Source organism: Meles meles, chromosome 8 (genome assembly GCF_922984935.1).
Source record: "Meles meles chromosome 8, mMelMel3.1 paternal haplotype, whole genome shotgun sequence".
NCBI lineage: Eukaryota > Metazoa > Chordata > Mammalia > Carnivora > Mustelidae > Meles > Meles meles.
Window position 1 is genome coordinate 50,449,551 of NC_060073.1, and position 25,243 is coordinate 50,474,793.

General features: G+C 40.9%; 1 protein-coding gene across 1 annotated transcript in view; it reads left to right on the forward strand.

Moving 5' to 3' along the window:
* GALNT18 (polypeptide N-acetylgalactosaminyltransferase 18) overlaps positions 1–25,243 on the forward strand; it is a 343,154-nt gene that overhangs the window by 247,154 nt on the left and 70,757 nt on the right. The window contains exon 6 of the mRNA XM_046017675.1: positions 4,100–4,214. Coding sequence (XP_045873631.1) covers positions 4,100–4,214 — 115 coding nt within the window. The remainder of the gene's footprint in view (positions 1–4,099; positions 4,215–25,243) is intronic.

Below are 25,243 nucleotides of genomic sequence, written 5' to 3' on the forward strand. Positions count from 1 at the left end.
AATCACAGACCAGGTGCTTTTATGCTCTCTGCAAAGTCTTGCCCATTAAACACGCAGATGACACCAGAGGTGGCCTAGGGGACTATTCTTGGAATGAAAGAGGAGATTAGAAACTGATGTTGCTTTGTATTACATGAGGGAGAAAGATTATGAAAAAATCTAATTGAAAGTGGGTGATTATTATCTGAGGACATATCTTTCCTTGCCAGAAGAAAAAAAACTACATTCATATTTAAAACCGGATGGAAGAGAACCATCTAGCTTTCCCGCAGTTATCTCTGTTACCCACCTGTTAGCCCCTGCCACAATACTGTGTTGTTAAATATTTGTTCAGAGGTCACTGCGTGCAAGGGCCTTTCTCACACATGGTCTCATTTGCTTCTCATTATAACCTTGTGTCAGCTCATTGTGTCACTCTTGTTTTATAAGACGGGGAAAACCCATAAGACAGAGGAAGGAGAATGGCTCTGCCAAAGGCTGTGGGCAGTGGAGCCAGGATCCAAACCTAGGTCAGCTAGATCCCACATCTAGTTGTCATCCTTGTAGACACCCGCGGTTGAGTTCAGAACTGGCATGGCTGGATTTGCGCCTTGGGACGCTGAATGATCCTGGAAGGAAGTATGCTGTCATGCAAGGAGCATTCTTGCTGAAGACTGCACTGATATTAGCTGCTTTGTTCTGCTCATCTTGAAATGTGTTGGCCCAGTCATAGTAAACCAGTGTTCTAGGCCCTTGACAGAGAATATCATCTCAGCCTCAAAGTTTTCATCAGCTAATTCTTGTCAAAACTTTGGCCAAGAGAAATTATATTCATGGAAGTTTTGGGGGAAGAACTGTATTTGTTTTATCCCTAGATGAAGACAACCCCACAGAAAGCTGTGGGTTATACAAATGTACCTTGCCCACTTTGTCTCCTGTTTCTTTGGAGCTATATGTCAGTGCTGTGTCCACATGATGTAAGCTATGAAATGAGCCCAGAGATACCTTCTATTGCATTCTAAAGTGACATCTTTGAACACTGAGGTGCATGTGGCCCTTCTTTTCTGTATCTGTGGGGTGGTCCATATACACAATGGACTATTACTCAGCCATCAGAAAGGATGAATACCCACCACTTGCATTGACATGGATGGGACTGGAGGGGATTATACTGAGTAAAATAAGTGAAGCAGAGATAGACAATTATCATATGATTTCACATATGTGTGGAACATAAGAAATAGCATGGAGGACATTAGGAGAAGGAAGGGGGAAATGAGGGGGAAATCAAAGGGGGAGATGAACCATGAGAGACTATGGGCTCTGGGAAACAAACTGAGGGTTTCAGAGGAGTGAGCCCGGTAATGGGTATGAAGGAAGGCTCATACTGCGTGGAGCCCTGGGTGTTATATGCAAACAATGAAACATGAAACACTACATCAAAAACTACTGATGTAGTATATGGTGACTAACATACTAAAAAAAAATTAAAAATAAAGTGATGTCTTTGAGACCGTTGTTCACTATGTCCCAAAGTGACCTCTACAAAGACTGACATGAGAAATTTCTTTCAGACTGACTGGTAGTCCAAGAAAATCTTGCTAGCCCCAAGGAATGAGTATATTTTCATGTGGGAACTCTAAATCGTATTTCTAAGACACGTTCATTCATTTTCACCTTGGCTGCCAGGAAGCTTGCATCAATTTTGTGGGTCTCCTTTAAGGACTGTCAAGGAGGACCTAATGCTGCATTCTAATTAGCTCCCAATTTGTTGTAAACTTTTGGCCTTTTCAGACATTTATTTATTTTGTTTTTCACGGTACTGTACATTTTTTGCAAGCTATCTCTAATCCTTTTGGGAATGAATGAAGCAGGGTGTAACCCAATAACACGTTCAAGCTGATTGGGTCCACTTCACACCCTAGCTGGTTAATAAGGAACAGACTGTCTGAAGTGGCCTATGCTCATGGCACAGCAACTGTTTTAGAGTACGCTGTTCCCCTGAGTGGGTTTGGCCAAATGGGGAAGGCCCCTTCCTGCATGTCTTAGAGCACCATGTTGAAATATTCAACATTTCCTGGATGTCAAGGACAAGGTTGAGACTTGACTCTGCCCACCCTGCCGGGCTGCTGTTTTTAAATCACCGTGTGTTTAAAGAAGGGATTCTCTGGACTTTTTCAATGTGCAAGTGCATCTTTTTAAGTGATTTTTCAAGGCACCACTATGCCCCATAGGTTTTCAAGGTTTTATATTATTTCATTCAATCCGTGTGAGGTTATAGTTGATTCTGTTCCATAGATATGGAATTGGAGGCTCCAGGAGTCTAGGAAACTTTTCTCAGGGGCACACAGACAAGCAAGCATTGTCCTCACAGTGGGCGCCTCCAAGGACAGGATCAAGCATCCTCTGTTAGAGCAGGAACTCAGCCTAGTTTAGGAGGAGTGGATTTAAGTGCATTGACTGCCCTGGCTGCCCGTGGTTTATGGAATGTGAGCCCATCCAGAATAAAATGCTGTGATTTGAAAGGAGGAGGAGGGGCAGGGAGCCCAAGGCTCCCGTCTCCACCTGAGCAGCCTCCTGTACCGGCATAGTCCAAAGCGATGACCTTCGAAAGAGCTCTTTCTCCACCTTGATGAGTTTCCAGTTTCAAAGATGGGTCCATTTGCATGTGACTGACAGTTTTCTTATAGCGGAGGATCCATCATTTCTCTTTTTCTTTCTCTTCCCCTCCCCCACCCGGACTCCTTCAGCCACCTGCTGATAAGATGCTATACAAGGGCTAGAGACAGTAGCTGTGTGCGGTAGAACAATTCAAAGTCATTTGTGCAAGTTCATGGTCTCAGCAGAGACGCAGCCCCCGTGCCTTTATGCCGACTCTCCTAAGATGAATCACTCCTGGTGAAGTCCTGTGCCTTACCGGTACCTGCCCACAGCCAGTGAGCCCCATGTTCGCGCTCTCATTCAGGAAAAGGCCCTCCGGCTCCTGCACTGACTGGCTGTTGATGTGTGGCTCCCGCCTGAGACCCAGGCCCTCCACTAAGCCCCACCCGGTGGCTCTCTCCCCCTAGGGTCCCACAGGCACCTTCAGATCGATTTTCCCAGTAGGGCATGCTTCTTCCTTCTGAAACCAGCTTTTTCTCTATAGCCCGTGTTGATGGGTGGTCCCCGCCCCAACCATCACCCAAGCTGCAAAGCCAGCTGGCATCCCAATTCCTCCCTCTCTCTCACTGTTCATCTGTCTCTAAGTTCTGTGGGTTTACATTAAATAAGGCTTTAAACAATCCCTCTCACCATTCCTGATCCTCTGGTCAAGGACCTCATCATGTCTCACCAGACGTAGCAACAAGCTTCCCAACTGGATCCTCTTTCCACCAGCCTCTTCCGGTCAGTCACCCCACAGCTGCCTGAGGGTTCTTTTCAAAAGCACAAATCTGTTCTCTCTATTTAAGTGTCTGGTTTTTTGGGTTTGTTTCTTTTTTTCCTTTGTTCACTTATTTTGTTTCTTAAATTCCATGTATGAGTAAAATCATAGGGTATCTGTCTTCCTCTGACTGACTTATTTCTGCTCATACCAAAGTCTGCTTAAAATTCCTCACTGACACTCCTTTACCTCCGGATAGAATCCACATCATTTCCCATGCTCTCCAAAGCCCCAACTAATCTTTCCAAGTGAACCAAGGTTGATGTGAGGAACCGAAGCAGGGGAAGGGCGGGGAGTTAGCGCGGGTGCCCAGGTAGAAACAGACTGGCTGTGTGGTTTGGAGCTCAGGCGTCAGGGTAGCCGGAGACGCAGACACTCAGGCCAGGCTGGTGGGCTGAACACCCCTCCCCTGGGCTGTTCACCCATTTCAGCACCACCTGGAATGAGGACTGGTCCCAGGACAGGAGATCTCTGCCGTGCCCTCCTCACCCCCACCCCCCCGAAGAAACAGCCTCCCTAAAGCAGCTGGTGAAGGTGGGCGGGCCACTCAGAGAACAAGGTCCACACCAGCTCCGGGGGCAAACGAAGGAAGAGGAACAGATTCTCCTACAAGAAGGCCCTGCTGCTTGAACTCCTCTGGCCGTACCCAGGAAGCAGCCCCTCTGCTAACTACTGGCCTGTCTCTCCACACCCCTGCAGGAGCCCTGCCCTCATCGGCTGCTTTATTGTGGACCGGCAGTACTTCCAGGAGATTGGCCTACTGGACGAAGGCATGGAGGTCTATGGAGGCGAGAATGTCGAGCTGGGGATCAGGGTAAGCAAGGGTTCCCACCCAGAGGACTGGCTCAGCTCTCCGAAAGAGGAATGAGTCTAAGGGGGTGGAGAAATGGAGAAAAGGATGAGGGTGGCAGATGGATTCTGAATGTCTAGTTCTTAACCTTGCTCCATGTGTGTGATCAGGGCTGCTTGGGGGCAGGCAGGGGACCTATAGAATTTGGGGGAAGGAAAGGACTTCAGAAACTGCTTTGGCTAGGGCTGGGGACATGGGAGATTCAAGCTCCCTACTACGGGAAGAACCTCTTTGTTAAAGCCAAACATAGGCTCCTTGGGGCTGAGCAAAAGTGTGCTCCAGGAAGAAACATGCTGGCATCAAGGGGTGGCTGGACCAGAGTGACCTTCAGAGTCACTTCCCCTCAGAGTCATCTCCTCTTGGGATTTCTCACGCTGATATTCTCTGCCTCCTCTACAACAGTAGCCCAGAGAGCTTTCCTAAAGACTTTGTCAAGAGAGGGCTATGGGGGGCACCTGGGTGACTCAGTCAGTTAAGCGTCTGCCTTTGGCTTAGGTCATGATCCAGGGTCCTGGGATGGAACCTGGCATCTAACTCCCTGCTCAGCGGAAAGCCTGATTCTCCCCCTCTCCCTGTCTCTGCCCCTCCCCCCATTCATGTTCTCTCTCTCTCTCAACCTCTCTCTCTCTCTCAATCTCTCTCTCTCAAATAAATAATAAAATCTTAAAAAAAAAAGAAAAGAAAAGCAAAAGAGGGCTATAGGGAAATAAACTCATGGGGGCATAAGACCAAAACAGAGCCAGGCTCACTCTATTCTGTTTCCTGACCCCACCACATGCAGGTCAGATACTCAGACCTGTTCGTACCTGGCCCAGTTCTTCTAGAGGTAGCCACCATCCTGCCCCAAATTAGAGGGCCTTTGGCAACTATTGACACATGATGCGAATCCACAACAGGCATTGTTTAATTTCTTATCCCACAGGAACATTTTCTAGGCTCTGACTCTTTCTCCTGGGCCCATGTAAAGATAACCAAAAATGACTCCCCATCCCCATCATGTCTGAAGGACGCATGAGGTCCCGTGGTGGTCAGCAGGAAAGTGATAACAGACACAATGAAGGACCTCATCCTAGAGGGAATCCCACCCTTCTGCCTGGGTTGTGGTCCTATCCTCACAGAAACCCCAATATTCAAACTGTGGCTTGTCTCCACAGTAGTCCCCATTGTCCTGTCCAGAGGGATCTTAATTTTAAGCAGCCTGACACATCCCCTGTGTGGCAGCCCTTGGAGAGGACCTTGAACCTGCTGGAGTTTGTGGAAATCATCCAAGATACCCCTCCTCCCCGTCAGCCCTCCACACAGACCACCCCAACATCTGGCTGATTCTGACCAACGACCCCACTCTTGCCTCTTTTTTTTAGCATCCGTATCTCCAGTTCCCACTCAAGGACTCCAGCTTGGGTCCACCCTCCTCTTAACTCCAACTTCCTTAGACCTCCCACCCCACTTGGGCAGCCAGCTGACCCCAGACAGACCCCACCCCGCCTCAGAGGGAGACAGATCATATCCATGCACCATCTCACAACATCTGCCGGGGCCTGACCAGCCCTGTGTGGGCTGCACTTATTGCCCAGACGTAATCCTAGGGCTCTGACGACTGGCAGCAGGAGCAGCTTGTCCGAAGCTGAGCTTAGAAAATGCTTTTAGACACCCGTATTCACTGAAGCGCAGGGAAATTGCTTTGAAGGCCATTAGAATGCCGGGGCTTTGTGGGGAGCTAACGGACTCACAGAGGACAGAGCCCGCATTGTCTCCCTGGCCTCTCCAGCTCTCCCTACATCACCCATTTCTTCACCATCTCGTTTCAGTACCACTCCTGGATAAATGATCGCCCCCAAACATACTATTTTTCACTAGGAGCTGCTGCCAGGAATTGGCGGAGCCCACGGGGCCCCCTCCCATATGCGTGCTCTCTGGGCAAAAATGCTCGGGGCCCAAGAGGAATCAGACGCGTGAGCTCTGCTTCTCACACTTCTCACACTCAGTCACGGGGCTGTGGGAGATCTCTGGCTTCTCTGTGCCTCGATGAGAAACCTGCTCTGGAGTGTGGGCCTGGGTGAGGCTTTCAAATATGTGGTAAAAATCTTTGGGTTTTGTGTTCAGGTTGTAAAATACAGTACAAAACATTGCCTGGCATTTCTTTTTCTCCATCTCCTCCCTCCTGCTTGACAGAGATGACGGCACGTCATGGTTGTTGAAGGAAAGGTGGTTTTTCCTGCAAGGACCCAACAGCCTGTTGGCTGGCAGAGCGGCAGACAGAAGGCGGAGCTAGTTCATTTGAATTCCAGGTTCTCCTTCAAGGGATGCAGAACCGCTCGTCATCCCTGAAATAGATTTTCACATTTTGTGGGTCTGTTAGTGCCTTTCTTTCGTGTTTTGTGAGTTCACATCTGAATGCCTCCCCTTCCTTATCTAGGATCCCCCTAGAAAAGGTGCAATGACTCCACAGGATTGTTTGTAAAAAAGACAGACATTGTTTTTCTCACCTCTTTGAGTCAGAGGCAACTTCTTCCAAGTCCTTACCCATTTGGAACCCAGAGCTGTTTGCACAATTATTCGCACCTGCTCTGGCAGCTAACTATGCCATCCATCTACATCCCTAAAAAGTAGTTCTTATTAGAAGACTCCTTTTATTCAGATGAGGGAATTGTGAAATTAAGAGTTTATGTATGTATACAATTTATAAGAGGTAGAGAAAAGATCCAAACCCACACTTTGTGATGTGAAAGCCTAGAGAGATATACCACAGAATATCTAGGATAAAAAACCTGTGAGAATCCCCCTGCAAATGATTACAGTGACCATGCAGTAATTCCTTCTACTCTATTCACAATCATGTCTGCTGAGTCCCTATTTAAAGACTTATTCTTATTTTGTGCTCCTTTCTAATAAGTCTTTTTTTTTCTGATTTCTACTTCCACAACTCAGTGGGGAAAAGAAGGGAGTTGCTGTGGGCAAGCAGAATGAAAAGAGGGAGATAATAAGAGGGTATTGAATAGGAGAGAGAAAGATGTTATAGATGATGTCTACAAATATGCTAGAATATATAAGAGAGCATTCAAGAGGTGGTGAGAAATTAAGAAATTGTTGGAGACAATAAATAAATGGAGTTGACTGTCCTCAAAAATATGTTGAAGTTCGAACCCTCCGTCCAGGTGAATATGATCTCATTGGAAATCGGGTCTTTGCCCATGTTAATCAGGTGAAGATGAGGTCATACTGGGTTACAGCGGCCCTAATCCAATATGACTGGTGTTTTTAGAAGGAAAATTTGGGTACAGACAGGCTCAGAGGGAGGATGACCATGTGAAGGTGGGGGCAGATTAGAGCAATGCCAGGGAAGGCCTGGGGCCACCAGAAGCTGGAATAGGCAAGGCAGGATCCTGCCCTAAGGCTTTAGAAAGAGCATGGTCCTGTCAACACCTGATTTCAGACTTCTAGCCTCCAGAATTGTGAGAGAATAAATCTGTGGTTTTAGGAGAACCTGCCTGTGGTGCGTTGTTATAACAACCCAAGGAAATTAATACTGAGACCAAAACATGAGTGAAAATAGGAACCTAGAGAAAGTCTGAAGAAGCTGGTGACTTTAGGCTTATGTTTTCTTAATTTCGTAGAGTACAGAGGACAGGATACAAAGCCTCAGGGTTTCCCAACATGAAGAGTATAATATAATAACCCCCTGATTCCCCACTTTACCTCCCATAAAACTAGTACTCCAAAGACCAATTATCTCCATGTAAGATGAGCTAGAAATACTCCCACCCTCACCCCCAGAGTTAGGGTAAAAATTGCCTGCCTCAATTTTATGATGAGAAGAGAGGAAAAATTCTCCTTTGTGAATCCCTCCCTTGGATTTATAACATAAAATCAAAATACTTCATGGTCCAGAAAATCTCAAGAGCAGAATTTAACTTAAAGTTGTTAGAAGTTCTTAGGCATCTACAAAAATGTATACAAACCCTCTCTGGGGAAATACCCCTTTAACCCAGGCTATAAAACTTCCCACGGCCAGAATTTCAAGGAATGTGAGTTCTCCCTTTTTTTTTTTTAAAGATTTTATTTATTTATTTGACAGACAAAGATCACAAGTAGGCAGAGAGGCAGGCAGAGAGAGAGGAGGAAGCAGGCTCCCTGCTGAGCAGAGAGCCTGATGCCGGGCTCGATCCCAGAAACCTGGGATCATGACCTGAGCCGAAGGCAGAGGCTTTAACCCACTGAGCCACCCAGGTGCCCCGTGAGTTCACCTTTTTAAAAAATCACAAGACAAGGGAAAAAGAATGCACCTGGAGCAAAAGCACTGGACAGCCAAATTTGTTCTATAAAATCCTCAAGCATTGATTCTATCAGATGCAGGATATGAAATAAGTTGTATACTAGCTTTAAAAAAAAAAGTGGATAGGTGGGGTGCCTGGGTGGCTCAGTCGGTTAAGCGTCTGACTCTCGGATTTGGCTCAGGTCGTGATCTCAGGATGGTGAGACTGAACTCCCTGCTAGGCTCTGTGCTCAGCAAGGAGTCTACTTGAGATTCTCGCCCTCTCTGTGTGCCTCTGACTCTCCCTCCCTCTCTCTCTAAAGTAAATAAATCTTTAAATAAATAAGATATTGGAAAAATAAATTAGAAGAAAGAGACTATGAAAAAGAGCAGTCATATTGGGATAAAAATACAATGTCAAACATAATAAATATAAAAATGGGAATGCCTGGGTGGAGTTGAACATCCAACTGACTCTTGGTTTTGGCTCAGGTCATGTGATGGAGTCATGTAATGGAGCCCCTGGTGGGCTCCACGCTCAGTGGGGAGTCTGTTTGAGTTGTTCTCTCCCTTTCCCTCTGCCCCTCCTCCCACTTGTGCTCTTTCTCATTCTTTAAAAAATAAAAAGTAAATACAAAAATGAAATTAAAAGCTTAATGGGTGGATTTAATGTTCAGATGGACATCGTTAAAGGAAAAAATAGTACACTGGGAAATAGACCTAAAGAAATTATTCAAAATCAGCTCAGAAATACAAAGAAAGAAATAAGAAAAAAAGAGAGAGAGAGAAAGAGATTGAAAGACAGGTAGAATTGAGGAAAAGGATCTAAACATCTTAGAATTCCAAATGGAGATGGTAAAAAGTGAGGATTAGGCAAAAGCAGTATTTGAAGAGATAATGACTAAAAATGTACCCAAGCTCGTAAAAGATGCCAATCCTCAGATTCAGAAAGTCAACCTGTCCAAAGTAGGATAAATACAAATATATTCACACTTAGACATGTTATAGTGAATGCCAGAGGCAGAGAGAAGATCTGATAGCAGTCAGAGAGAAAAGATAAACTACCGAAAAAGTAATGATAGAATAACAGGTGACTTTTCAGTGAAAATAATGGAATCCAGAAGACCATGGGACAATAAATATTCTGAGAGAGAAAAATTATGAGCTTATGTATGTATATATATGTATGTATATATAATATGTATATATATGGACTCAATAAAAATATCTTTTAACTAGGGTAAAAGAAAGTAACTTTCTAGAACACAAAACTGCAAGAGTTTACCACTAACATATCCTCACTAAAATAAATTATAAAGGGTACACTTCAAGTACAAGGAAAATGATCCCAGAAGGAAATCTGAAATAAGAGACGAATACTTAGCTCAAAAAGTAGTAAATTTATGAGTAAATCTAAAGAACTGTTGATGGTAAATAACACTATTGTAATGTCTTGTGGGATGATTAAAACAACAATGCATGATGACAATTGCAAATAAGTTGGGAAAGGGTGATTGTAATTAGAGTGTTCTAAATGCCTATATGTTAATGAGGATGGAAAGGATACTGGTCGACTTTGAATTTTGATGAAATAAGCATATTAAAGTTTCTAGGGATGCCATGAAAAGCATAGATAAAGAAAATATAACTTCCAGAGTTGTAGAGGGGGGAAAATAAAATATGAAAATGGAGAAATAGAAACAGAAGGGATGGTACAAAGAGAAAATATATGAGATGGTAGAAATTAATCCAAATATATGAGTAAATACATTAAGTTACACAGGCTAAGTTAAAAGACAAACATTTTAAAATTAGATTTTTTAAATTATCTGTAAGCTATTTATAAGAAACATGTCTGAAATGTTATAATACAGAAAGGTTAAAATCTAAAGGGATAGAAAAATTAATAACAGGCAAATGCCAATGAAAGAAAGTTGCTGTACCTATATTAATATTAGAAAAAATATTATTACAACATGTTTTAGCACAAATAAAGATTTCTACCATGTACAGTTCATCAGGAATATATAACAATTATAAACTTTTATGCACCTAATTGTGCAAACTTGATTTATATAAAGCAAAAGTTGACAGAATTATAAGGAGACCCCAATAGCTCCACTGATGTAGTGAAAGAATTTACTAAATTTCTTCAGGTAAGTGATAGACCAACACCATTAATAGCTTGAATCTAATGGGATATAGAGAGCCCTGCCATCTAACAACTACAAGATTCAACAAATTTCAAGGATTAATATTGTATAGAGCATGTTCTTTGACCACAATGGAATTCAGTTAGAAATCCACAACTAAAAATTACAGAAATATTGGAAATTATGAAACATTTCTAAATAACTCATAGGTCAAAAAAGAATTTACACTGGAGATTTGAAAATATTTTGAACTGAATGATAACAAATATGCTATATATTACATTATGTGAAATTTAGCTAAAATAGCACTTAAGAAAAGTTGTAAATTAAAACAGTATGGTATTGGCATAAAATCAGACATGAGTCATTGGAACAGAATGGAGAGCCCAGAAATAAACCCACGCATATACAGTCAATTAATCTACAACAAAGGAGTCAAGAATATACAACAGACCAAGGGCAGTCTCTTTAAAAAATGGTATTGGGAAGACTGGGAAGTCACATGCCAAATCTGGACCATTTTCTTATACCACACACAGAAATCAATTCAAAATTATTAAAGACTTGAATGTAAGACCTGAACGCATAAAACCCATAGAAGAAAATGTAGACTGTAAGCTCCTTAGCATAGGTCTTGTGATGATTTTTTAATTTGACACCAAAAGCAAAAGCAAAAAGCAGAAATAAACAAGTAGAAATACATCAAACTAAGAAGATTCTGCACAGGAAAGAAAACCTATCAATGAAGTGAAAAGTCAACCTACTGAATGGGAAAAAATATTTGCAAGTCATATATCTGATAAGAGATGAATATCCAAAATATATAAAGTACCATAAAACTTGATAGCAAAAGAGCAAAAAATCCTATTTAAAAATGGCAGAAGACCTGAATAGATACTTTTTCAAGGAAGACATCCAGATGGCCAACAGACACATGAAAAAATGCTCAACAACACTCATCATCAGGGAAATCTAAAACAAAACCACAATGAGATATCACCTTACACAAGTCAGAATGGCTGTTATCAAAATGACAAGAAGTAACGAGTATTGGCAAGGATGTGGAGAAAACAGAATCTTTGTGTTGACGGGAATATAAATTGGTGCAGCCACTATAGAAAACAGTGTGGAGGTTCCTCAAAAAAATTAAGAAAAATACCATATGATCCAGCAATGCCACTTCTGGGAAAACAAAAATACTGACTTAATAAGATATATGCAACTCTATGTTCATTGCAATATTATTACAATAGTCAAGATAAGGAAACAACCTAAACATCCACCAGTGGGCAAATGAATAAAGAAAATGTGGTGTATATATTTATAATGGAATGTTACTCAGCCATAAAAAAAAAAATGAAATCTTGCCATTTACAACAGCATGGATGGACCTCAAGGGTATTATGCTAAGTGAAATGAATCAGATAGAAAAAGACAAATATCATATAGTCTTATATATATGTGGAATCCAGAGAAAGAAAGGAATGAAGGAAGGAAGGAAAGAAGGAAGGAAGAAAGAAAGAAAAAGGAAGGGAGGGGGGTAGGGAGGAAGGAAGGAAGAAAGGAAGGAAGAGAAAGAAAGAAAAATAAGTTCGTAGATACAGAGAACAGATTGGTGGTGGCCAGAGGCAGGGGGTGGGGATGGGAAACATGGGTGAAGGGGGTCAAAAGCTATGAACTTCCAGTTATAAAATAAATAAGTCACAGGAATATAATGTATAGCATGGTGACCACAGTGAATAATACTCTTGCATATTTAGAAGTTGCTAAGAGAGTAAATCTTAAAAGATCTCAACACAAGAAAAAAATTTCTTGTAACTGTGTAAGGCGATGGATGTTAACTAAAGTTGTGATCATTCCACAATGTATACAAATATTAAATCAGTATGTCATTACCTCAAACATTAAATTAAATGAAATTAAAATATTTTCCAAAAAATAAGAGAAATTGTATAGTATCCCACTCTTAGAAAGAAGAGCTTAAAGTTAATGAGATAAATATATAAGTAGTTAGAAAAAATATCAGAATAAAAACTGTAGGTGAAATAATAAAGATATGAACATAAATTAATGAAATACATATTTTATGACTTGTAATTCATTCGGACATGTATAATTCATATCTGATATATATGTAAAATATATAGAGAAGATTTATATATATATGACATGTAGAAATGACTAATAAAACCAAAGCTTCATTCTTTGAAAATGTTAATCAAATTGACAAACTTTTAGCAGGATTGAGAGAGAGAGAGGTGCCACAACCACAAATGAACAATATCAGGAATGGAAAAGGAGAGATGATTATAGTTGATATAGAGATTAAAAAGGGAAGAGTATATTGTTAACAAGTTTATTCAAAAATTTGAAAACAGATAAAGAGAACAAATTTATGGAAAAATATAGTTTATAAAAACTGACACAGGAAGAAATTAAAAACTAAAATTGTTCCATACCATTAAAGAAGGTGAATCAGTAGTTTAATATATTCTCACAGGTAAAAAACCGAGGGTGATGGTTCACCACCAAGCACTGCTGAACTTTTAAGGGATGAAAATATTCCAAACTTATGCAAGCTATTTGAACGTAGAGTTCAGAATAGATACTAAATGCCCCAAAGCATAGTGGCTTGGATCTCTTCTAGGTCCAAACATCCAGGCAGATCCCTGGGTTTACAGAACGAATATATATATGAGAGAGAGTGTGAGGTGGCGGCAGGGGGAGGGGCAGAGGGAGAGAGAAAGAGAATCTTAAGAAGGCTCCACACCCAGTGCAGAGCCCCAAGCAGGGCTCAGTCTCATGACCCTGAGGTCATGACCTAGACGAAATCAAGAATCAGACATTTAACCAACTGAACCACCCAGACACCCCCAGCACAATTTTCTTAATAATATTCCTGAGTCATGAAGAAAAGTCTGAATTGTAGACTGTGTACTGTGTTCAATAAAACAACAAGAGCATAACATATTTAAAAATTTTTTTGGAAAATGTAAAACTTGTTAAATTTCTAATATTGAAAGAGACAACTCCTCAATTACGTGGAATTGACATATAGAAATATCTAGAAACCTAGCCTGACTATTCTTTGAAATCAAATTCTTCCATATAAGTAAAGCTGTCTCCACCATAGAAGTAGGAAAGGGAGGGAAGGATGTCACTACCACTGTGCCAGTGCCCTTCCCAGTGTCCAGAGCAGGTGGCTGAAGGAAAGAGAGCTCTCCTCTCCCTCTTGGCTCTGGCTATAGATGACTCCACTGGATTGAGCTCTCTGGAATGTAGCACAGAGAAGAGTCTTCCAGACAGGACTCTGTGGGACACCCATTTGGACATATCCGCAAGTCACCAACTCCTTGTCTGGATGTCCAAGCTTTACTCACTTGGGGGTCTCTTATTGGCATTTTGGACTGTCTGTCTTTGAATGCTCACGATCATCATTCTCTTTAAAATATTGTCTGCTATTACACTGCCTCTTGAACAGCTTTTACATCCTCTAGACTGACTGACCTTTTTACCACCTGCTCCAAAGTCTGGATCATTGCCTTTATTCTGTCTCACCCAGATTACCCAAACCCTCATGATAGCCTTACCTCTTTTAATTGCTCTTGCTTGGCCTCATCATGAGGTCTAACTAAATATAGAATCTCTTCCTGTAGACTCTGAACCAGTTTGCCATCCTCAATGAACAAGGGACACTAAAGAGAAAGGAGAGAGAGGGCCGAGCTGACGGCGCAATTTTTGAAAAACATGGGATTTTACAAAAATCTGAAAGTAAGGGTCTGACAGCATCAGGAAACACGTTCTCATTCTACACTAGATTCTCCCTGCTGAAGCTCCTGGAAGGTTTCTAACCCACAAACCTGTGGATTTCCTTCCTCTTTTTAAAATTTGTCGTAGCCGCTATCGTGCTCTGAATAAACATATCCTATGAGGTAAAAAAAAAAAAAAAAAAGAATCTCTTCCTGTGAATGATTCTCCCTCTTCTCCCTATGTAACCAACCAAAATCTAGGACAATAAGATGTCCAGCTGACTGGCTCCTCTTCTTGGCCCCGGGATCACCAAGGAATCAGTCAAGCTCCTCCTTATCTGGGTATCCTTATTTAATAACTAAATAAAGCAGGAATTTGCATTGGAGATCTCTCAGCGCCTCAGACAAGAGACTTTATTCTATTTCTATGACATCTTTTTATTGTCCTTGTCTACCAGTTTTCATGCCCTCTCTTAAATTTTCTTTCTTAGCCATGAAGAATCTAGTATCTCTCTATCTATACTTCAAGAAAATGCCAGTGGCTATTCCATAGGGCCTGTGGGATGAAGGACGCAAAGAAGGTTATAGACACAGTAAGAACAGATTTCACAAACTGCATAGTCACCAGGTTTCAAAAATTCCCTAGTCCTTGGACTGGGTTCATCTGTATCTTCTATAATCAAGTAAGGAATGATAGCAATGCCTTTCATATGTATTTTCAAAATTCTTTACTATAATTATCCTATTTACTACACACAGCAATCAGGTGCTATTGGCAAGTCAGATAGTATCTAGAAGGGTTATAAGATTAAAAATATTTATGTTGGGGCACCTGGGTGGCTCAGATGGTTAAGCGTCTGCCTTCGGCTCAGGTCATGATCCAAGGGTCCTGGGATAGAGCCCCACATTGGGGTCCCTGCTCAGCAAGGAGTCTGCATCTCCCTCTCCCTCTACTGTTCCCGCTGCTTGTGCTCTTTCACTCTCTCTCTCTCTCAAATACATAAATAAAATCTTTAAAATATATATATATGTATACATATATATTTATGTTGGTCAAAAAAGGTAAATTCATCCTTATGCTTTATTATCTCATTATTATAATCATTTTACCAACAAAGAAAGCAAGAAATTAATTTAAATACTTTGTAAACTACAAAGGGCTCTATATAAAACATGTAATTGTATTATACATGTAGATATATATGTTACATAAATATACTACCATGCCATTTATATGGTGCTTTATTTTTTAAAGCATGTTTTAATTTATATTATTATAGTCCTGCTAAACTTTTTATTTAGATGACACTCAGGAGTCTATATTGTAAGCAAAGAAAAGAAAATTGACTCAGGCTGACCTACAGAGAAAAGAAATTTATTGGAAGGTCCTTAGATATCTCAAAGAAGTCTAATAGTCTCAAAGTCTCAAAGGCTTCTAATAAGAAGTCTAGAGATGCAGATTCAGGAAAATAAGCGGAAACCTAGAGAGAATAGAGAGCAGGAACCATAGCCAAAGCCACCGGTAGGAAATAATATATTTAGGACTGACCCCACTGCCACGGCTAAGGGGTTCTGCTACTAAATACTGTGCACCATGGCTTGGGTCTCGGTACATTGACCAAGATTCAGAGTCCTTACTGAGAGCATACACTTGGCTAAACCTGGATTATATGACCATGCTTTAGCTTCAAGGGGAGATCATATATGGCTTCTTTTCAGCTTCCTTAGGCTCAAGAATTATGTAAGTTGTGGTCGCTTATATAGCAAGGGGAATTAGAACCTGAGTTCAAAAGTCCTCTACAACAGATAATCTAATATCTTAGGTATTGTGCTCCATGCTCCAGATAGTTTATGAGAAATGGAATCTCAAGCAAAAACAGAAACACCTCTTTATTGTGGACAATTTCAGACATATGCAAAAATAGAATGGTATAATAAAGTGCCTTGAACCCATCACCCAGTTTCAACATTGTGAATGCACAGATAATTTCGGTTTTAATCTCTACCCTTACCCAATCCTCCCCCAACTTCAGTTATTTTGAAGCAAATCCCAGACATCATATCATCAAAAAATATTTCAATATACATCTAAAATAGATAAGAAATTTTTTTTTAAGATTTTATTTATTTATCTGACAGAGAGAGAAATCACAAGTAGGCAGAGAGGCAGGCAGAGAGAGAGGAGGAAGCAGGCTCCCCGCAGAGCAGAGAGCCCGATGCGGGGCTCTATCCCAGGACCCTGAGATCATGACCCGAGCCGAAGGCAGCGGCCCAATCCACTGAGCCACCCAGGGGTAGATAAGAATTTTTAAAGAATATAACCACAATGCTATTTTCAGTCCTAAAGTGTTGAAAAGAATTCCCTAATACCATCAAATATTATCAGTGTTCAAATTTCCTTAATTATCTCATTTTTTTGTTTTGCAGTTTGTTTGTTTGAATCAAAATCCAGTTGGTTAATATCTTTCAAGTGTCTATTAATCTACTGAATTTCTCTCTCCATCTCTTTTTTTCCCCTTTGTAATTTATTTTTAAAGAGATTAGGTCATTTTTCCTATAGAGACCCCCATAGTCCAGATTTTCCCAATTGAATTTCCCTGATGACATTTTTTTTAAAAGATTAATTTATTCATTTGACAGAGAGAAATTACAAGTAGGCAGAGAGGCAGGCAGAGAGAGAGGAGGAAGCAGGCTCCCTGCCAAGCAGAGAGCCCGACGCGGGACTCGATCCCAGGACCCTGAGATCATGACCTGGGCCGAAGGCAGAGGCTTTAACCCACTGAGCCACCCAGGCGCCCCTCCCTGATGACATTTAACATGTTCTCCTTTCCCGTATATTTCTGCTAAATTGGCAGTTAGATCTGGAAATGCAGGTTCAATTTTGTAGCAAGAATATTTCATAGGCAATATCTGTATACTTCCATCATGAGGTGCATCATGTCTAGTTCATTCATTAGGGGTTGCAAAATGATGGTATTTTATTTTTATTTTTCCTTCCTCATTTATGTTTTTTTAAGGATTTTGTTTATTTATTTGACAGAGACAGAGATCACAAGTAGACAGAGAGGCAGGCAGAGAGAGATGGAGAAGCAGGCTCCCTGCTGAACAGAGAGCCCGATGTGGGGCTCCATCCCAGGACCCCGAGACCATGACCTGAGCCTAAGGCAGAGTCTTAACCCACTGAGCCACTCAGGCGCCCCCTTCTTCCTCATTTATTAACTGGAATAACTTTTTTCTTTTTTTATATATGTATTTTTTATTTGAGTATTGTTGACACGTAAGGCTCCATTGGTCTCAGGTATACAAGGTAGTGATTCAACAAGTTTATACATTATGCTGTATTCACCATAGGATAGCTACCATCTGTCCCAATACATCACCATTACAATATCATTGACTATATTCCTTATGCTGTGCCTTTTATTCCTGTGGCTTACACAAAGAGACATTTACAATCATCCATTTTTTGGTTGCCTAGAAGTACAATAAAATTCCTCTGGAAAAATCAGAATAAACAACTTTATAACAGCTTTCAAAAAAATGAACTGATTCTCTACCATCTTCCAAAGGGAAACAATTATTCTTTTTAGTTTTATTATGAACTTATGGATTTAAATATATTGGATGTATTTCAATTGATTACATTTAATATCCTTATCAGTTTGCATATTTTCACCTTTGGCTGTTAGGAATCTGTGATTCTTTAGTGGCTTCCTGCTATAGGGATGTTCCAGGTTCATCTACACATTTCCTATTCCAGACCTATAATGAGCCATTTCCCTAAGGAGCCCAGTTTTCTTTTAGTGAGTAATGGTATTTAAAATCACAGTCTGTGAGGCATCTGGGTGGCTCAGTGGGTTAAGCCACTGCCTTCGGCTCAGGTCATGATCTCAGGGTCCTGGGATCGAGCCCCGCATCAGGCTCTCTGCTCAGCAGGGAGCCTGCTTCCCACCTCCCCCACCCCTGCCTGCTCTCTGCCTACTTGTGATCTCTCTGTCAAATAAATAAATAAAATCTAAAAAATAATAAAATAAAATAAAATAAATAAAATCACAGTTTGGGCACTAGGGGTGTTCATTGTCACTGGTGTGGTCCATGTTTCTAGGTCTTTTAAGTAGTCTGAGCTAGAAATTATTATTATTTTTGTAGAGATAAAATACTCCAGATCATGATCTTTCTAATTCAAATGTAGAACTAGAGAGTTTCTACTTCACCTTATCAATCTTACATTTTTATTTCCCTTCTCCCATGTCAAAATTCTGATTCTTAATGACACCAACACAATTACTTGTTTCTTTTATTCCCCAGTATGCATACAGCTGCCTCAGAATACTAATAACAATGCTATCACCAACAATATGATTGCTAGAAACAGTTTAATTCTTTTTTTTTTTGCCTTTCTTCTTGCCATTTATATTCCACTAGAGAAAAATTACTGTGATTTAAAGTCCTGTAGAATAGTTCCTCTCTGTGTTATTTTCCTACCAACCTAATAAACAGGTTCATTTCTTTCATTTTGCTTTTGACTTTTAGGCATTGTTTTTTCATATTTAATTTTTATAATTCTATAAATTTTTACATAATTTCAAAGTCAAATCTACAAACCAAGTATATTCAGAAAAGTCTATATTCTGTCACTGTCCTCTGTTTTCTTACTACTTCTAATGTAAACATTTTGTTTGTTTTACTTTATGTTTTAAAAACCTATAAGGAAATATTGTACATATGTTCACATCTCTTTGTTCTTAAATGGTAGTACTCTGTGTACACTTTCCAGTACCATGGTTTTCTCTATATATGCTTTTTTTTCTTATAAGATCACTTATAATAGTATAGAGAGATTATGCCTCATTGCTTTTTTATAACTGCATAATACTCCAATGTATGCATGTTCCATAGTTTATTTACCAGTTTCCTTTTGAGGACATAATGCTATAACTAATAGTCTTGTGCATACACATTTTCATATTTTTACTGGATTATCACTTGAACAGATTCCTGAAAGCATAACTGTGAGGTCAAAGGGCAAATGTATGTGTAATTTTGCTAAGACGTCCTCAAATATCCCTCCAGAAGAGGTAGTACTTTTTCCACCAGGAACAATAAAGGTTCCTGTTTCCCCATAGTCAACTAACAAAGTATGTTGTAGACTATTTGGGCTTTTGCCAATCTGACAGATGAGAAATGGCTTTCAGAGAAGTTTTAATTTGCATTTCTCTTATTAAGAGCTAAGTTGAACAGCTTTTCATATGATTAAGGCCATTTGCATTTCTTTTTTCCATGAGCTTTTCATATCTTTGGCCCATTTTCCTATAGGATTGTTAGTCTTTTCTCTATTTTTAGAATCTCTTTACACATTAGGGATGGTAATACTTTGCCTGTCATATACATTGCAAATATTTTCTCCCTGTTTGTTACTTGTCTTTTGGTTTTGCTTCTGGTGATTTTTTTTTTCATTTTGTTTTTGTTTGTTTGTTATTTTTTGGTGTTTGTTTTGTTTTTTTGTTTGTTTGTTTTTTGATTTTTTTTTTTTCCATGCTAAAACCTCTTCCCTGCCTTTTCTCTTTTTTAATGTATGCAGATGTATCTCTCTTTTTCCTTCTTGCTTCCAGGGTTTAGTCGTAGAAAAACTTAACCACATCAGGTTATAAAGAAATGCATCTGTTTTCTTCCGGCATTTGTGTGCTCAAATATTTTTCTCATTTTAAACTCTTATTCATTCAGAATTGATGTCAATGTATGGTATGAAGAATGGTTCAAGGTCTTATTTTTCTGCATGGCCAACCAGTTATCCTAACACCTCCTATTTAAAATGACATCTTTTCCTCACCGCATTGCAATACTACCTTTATCATATACTAAATTGCCATGTATATATTTGAATCTGTTTCCATTGATTTGTTGGTATATTTATGTACTACTGTCACACAATTTCAATTATATAGACTTTGTGTTATGTTTATAAATCTAAGCTTAAAAATGTTTTTTAAGTCATGCTTGTAATTTGGCTTGCCAACTGTGTACTATGGGATCTTGGATTTGAAGGAGGAGATCCATAAGAGACACAATGTCATCATTCCCTCTTCTTTCCTGACTTGCTTTTAAAACACTTGATGTCAGGACTTATGGCTGCTTAATTTTCATATTGATGGTTGGAATCTAGCATGTGCTCAATGAACAGGTTTTGAATTTGAAGGTCTGACAAGTATAAGAGAATATATTTTATGTAACTTGAAAGGTCAGAGTTATGACCTCGGAGGTGGGATGGAAGTTATAATGGATGTAGTTATCAATTCAATATAGGAAACAAATATTAGAGTCATTTAAAAAAAAGAAGGAATGCCCTATGGAATAATGACACCCCCCCAATCCTATAATAGGATATGAACATGACCACCTCTTGTTCACTGTAAAGATCATTGTATCTTTGTATCATTGTAAAGATCTATGGGATTTAGAACCATAAAACTAATGTTAATAGTGATGTAGCAGTAACTGTATGTAAACTCTTATCCTAAGTGATTTATATTTATTAACTCCCTTAATCTTTGCAGCAACCTGCAAGTGATGCAAATACTATTATCCCCACTTACAGATGGATACACTGAAGCACAGAGCAGGGATGTAACTTGCCCTTGAGCACATGACTGGTAAATGGTAAAGCTGAGATTTGAACCCAGGAAGAATGGCTTCAGAAGCCATTATGCCTTATATACATAGGCAGGGTCTAGTGGGCTTCAGTGAGAAATCTGACAAAATTTCTCTCGACCTTTCTCTCAGTCTAGCTGGAAAGACCAACTTACCATATTCTAAGTATGAGGCTAAAAGAAAATTATAGAAAATGCCATGAACTTAAACAGGAGGCTTTGACTCCTTCCTCCATCTAGACTTTAAGGACTTCTGGGTCTTTGATCCACTAATGCCAACTGTAGTATGTACATAACTCAGAAAGCCTGCTCACTTTGAATTAGGATATTCCTAGACATTTTTTAAAAACAAAAATAAAAATGTAAACTGTTATTCTTTTTCCAAACCATGAGTAAAGATAATAAACACAAACTAAAGCATCAAATAAATATGAACCCAGTAAAAATTTCTAAAACTAAAAAATTGATTGAAGAAATAAATATTCACATAATTTACATCTGCAAAATTTGATTCAAGTAAACCAAACTTGGTTGGAGTAATGATCACAAAAGAAAACTCTGTGACAGAGGCCATCCATAATGGTAACATGTGATGTGGATTTTTTTAAAAGTACTGATAGACGAATCATTATGTTAGTTATAAAATCAATGTAAAAAATATTAATCCCAATGAAAATAATTCTAGTAAAATAAAACTGGAGAATTGATATAAAAGGAACTGTATTTTAATTATGCTATATAGAAAATTGACCAAGAGGATTAAATTGCTTAAGTGACATTTACTCCAGAAAATACCTTCTGGATGAAAATTAATCACTATGAATATAATCTGGATTAAAGTACTAAGTCAGGCACACTTCGCTCACCATCAAAATAGCAAGGATGAAAGATCCTGTGTGCATTATAGTAGCACCCGGGAGGGATTGACCACTCTCCCCATGGAAGCTGGCTAAGACTTCACAGAGGAGGAGGCATTTATGTGGGGACTCTGGGGAAGGGTGTGTATTTTTAAGGCAGGGAAGGGGGAGATAAGTGTTGCAGAGAGTTGTGGTGACGTGTACAGTGAAAGCTGAAAATGCACATGACTCTAGCTGAACTCTTGGGCTGGGAACTAGAGGTCTGTGACGGGGCATGGGGCTGAACCAGAGGTTTGGAGACAGGTAAGATAGAGCTATCAAATGGAGAAAAAATCAGTCACTGGGCAATCCATAAGGCAGCCCTTGTGGGCTCTTTGCTTCTCTTGGCTTGTCCATTTTCCTCCATGGCAAGAAGTAGAAGGAAAAAAGTGTCTTATAGTGGATGACCTGGAGCTGAGAGAGGTTTCAAACACACATTTCCTTGGTTACCAACATCAACCTTCTAGGTCTGGAATGTCTAAGATGTGGTCAGTGACGTAAAGTCTTGGGCAAGAGAATAGAGTTACTATTTCATGAAGCAGATGCCCCACAGCTGGTCGCGGTACTAGCTGCAGTCTGGAGGGAAGGTGACAGTATTATTAATAATAATAATAATGGGAAGAACTCCCACTTATTGTATGCTATTGGCTCATCACTTTGCATATAGCATTTCATTAATTTTTACATGAGCCCCATGAGGTCTGTGTTGTTATCCCCATTTTGTAAATCAGGAAGCTGGAGGAAACAGGATAAAACACCTCCTGAAATCACACAAGATGAGAACCAGCCTGAGGGGTTTCAAGACCTTATCACTGGGCCGTGTTCCTTAGCCACCTCTGCCAGCAGGGTTGAAAATCATCCATGGCATAAAGTTTACTTTCCTCGTTTGGCCAACATTGCTTTGGAATATGACCATGGTACCATTCTAGGGCTTGATGACTCAGCCCAAATCCCTCATGGAGATGGGGCCGGGGTCCGACAGTCTTTATCTGAGGTCCCGGGGGGGGTTCTACACTGGAGGGATGATAGAGACAGCTGAACCAAAAGCCAGAGTCCAGAGAGTCAGAAAGGAGGGAGAGGGAAGAACTGACAAAGGAGAGGAACCAGAAACAGACAGGAAGTCAAAAATCTGCGTTCAGGAAGCTGGAGACACTGAGGAGGAAGAGAAATCAGAGAAGGGTGTGCAGCAACTGCCTAGACCAGGCGTCGCCATTATTTGAGACTTCTACAAAATATATCTTTGGCTAAAGTCTTCAGGCTTCACTAACAGTACCTGCGAAAGAGGTCCGGGCAGGTTAATATGTGCTTGTCAGCCTTGCTGTGTACTGAAGCAGGTGACAGGCTATATGGTTCCCCCCCAGAGGCCGTGGCCTTCGAGGTCTGAGTAATCTCGGCTCACTGCCGGCATCATGGTTGTTCTCACCCAGCCACCAGGAGGACAGTAAAAAACCCAGCTCCCACAGTTTCAGGGAAATCAACTCATCTGCTAGTGTGGTCAGAGAGACTTGAGAAGGAAGAGAAAGGTTGTGAGCACCAGTGTTCCCGCTCAGCGGGAAGGGTCTTGGGAAACCACAGATGCAGCCTCTCACAGAAAAGCTGTACATAGATTCTCTTCCCTCCCATCCCTGGAGACAGAGAAAATGAAATACCTTCAATTGGACTTGGCTCTAGTTACTTCTAAACATCATGGTTGGTCCAGGCCAGCTGGAGCTAGAGTTCAGAAGAACCTGAGGACTTGGACTCACGCAGCCCTATGTGTGCGCCTGTGCTCTGCTCAAGTTATGATTGCAGTGAGCCCTGCCACGGTTTTACATCATTCTGTCATGAACTGGAATCTGCTTTGGCATCGTCCTTCAGCCCCTGTCGTGGGGGAAAGGCCTAGAGAAGGCTGACAGCGTACGATGGGATAAGTATGCATCTGTGCGGTCTTCTGAGGCCAAGGACTTCAAAAGACACCAAACACAGGTTTCAACTTTGCAGGCTTTTGTACTTCCGAATGGAATTTTCCCAGTGACTCAAAGCTTTAGCTAAAGTGCTGTCCACGTGTTCTTTTAGCTCTGTGTTGGATGCTAATAATAGTTTGAGTGATTGTTGGAGGTCGAGACCTAGCCTTTTCTGGTCTTTACAAACGAGTTATTAAAGGTCTGGCCAAGACGGCATTGAGTTGGAAAGCCCACATGTTGGGAGATTTTGGGGGTACCGCTCACTTAGAAAGGGGTGTTTAGGACAGAGTTGGTTTGAAGGGGGAAATGGGGCACATTTGCTATTAGAAATAACAAAGACAACGGCCAGAAAGCTTGCATTATTCATGCATCTATCCATTCATACAGTGAGCATTTCTTATGCTGCTTGTGTTCTGCGCTTGGCAGTAGGGTCCAGAGAAATGAAATGCCCGGATGCTGCCTTGAACAGGAAGCCAGCACTGCATCCCTAAAGGTAAAGACAAGACTTGGAGGTGAGCCGGGGGCTCAGGTGTCCTCTGTGTGCCCACTCAAGGCAAGGGGATGGAGGAGCCCCATAAGGATGAAAGTCTGAACTAAAAAGAGATTTTGGAATTGATCGTGGGCATCGGGAGTGGGGGGCAGGTGGCAGGATGGTGCCCATAGTTACAGTGAGGAATCGGCTAGAAAGAGGAAAGCTGGATTGGTGGGGAATCACAGATGTCAGGGAAGGCAGCATTTCAGCAGTGCAATAGCCAAGCTAAGATGAATGCCGATGGTAATAGCTACCATCTTTCAAACATTTCTTGTGTGCTTAGTGTGTGTTTTTAATACTAGACACTGTGCTAAGCACTGGGTATCCTGGGATGAGCAGAATAGTCTAGGTTGTACCCTCATAGTGCTTACATCTTAGGGAGTCTCATGCTGTATCTCCTTTATGCCTCCCAAGAACCACTAGAGGCTAGAATTATTATCCTCATTTTACAGATGAGAACACGGAGGCTCAGAGAGTTGGATTCACTTGCCTAGGTCCCACAGAGAAAGGGTGGTGGAGCTTGCATTTGAATGTGGTTCTGTCTGATGCCGACGACTCTGAATCCCCAGTCTGTACTATGAGAATGTAAGCAGAGAAGGCATATGGATGCAGCTGGAAGATGGCCCTGGAGGGGACAGGTGGGGAGTCAAGACTGGCTCTAGGAGACAGATTTCAAAGGGCTAAGGGGGAAGTGGTTGGAAACTGATAGGAGACAGGGAGGTTAGAGATTATATTTGACCATGAATGGAGGGAGAGGTTGACCTAGTGTCTATTTGTAGGCAGAGGCCGAGCGCCAGGACCCTGGGAAAGCACAGACTTGA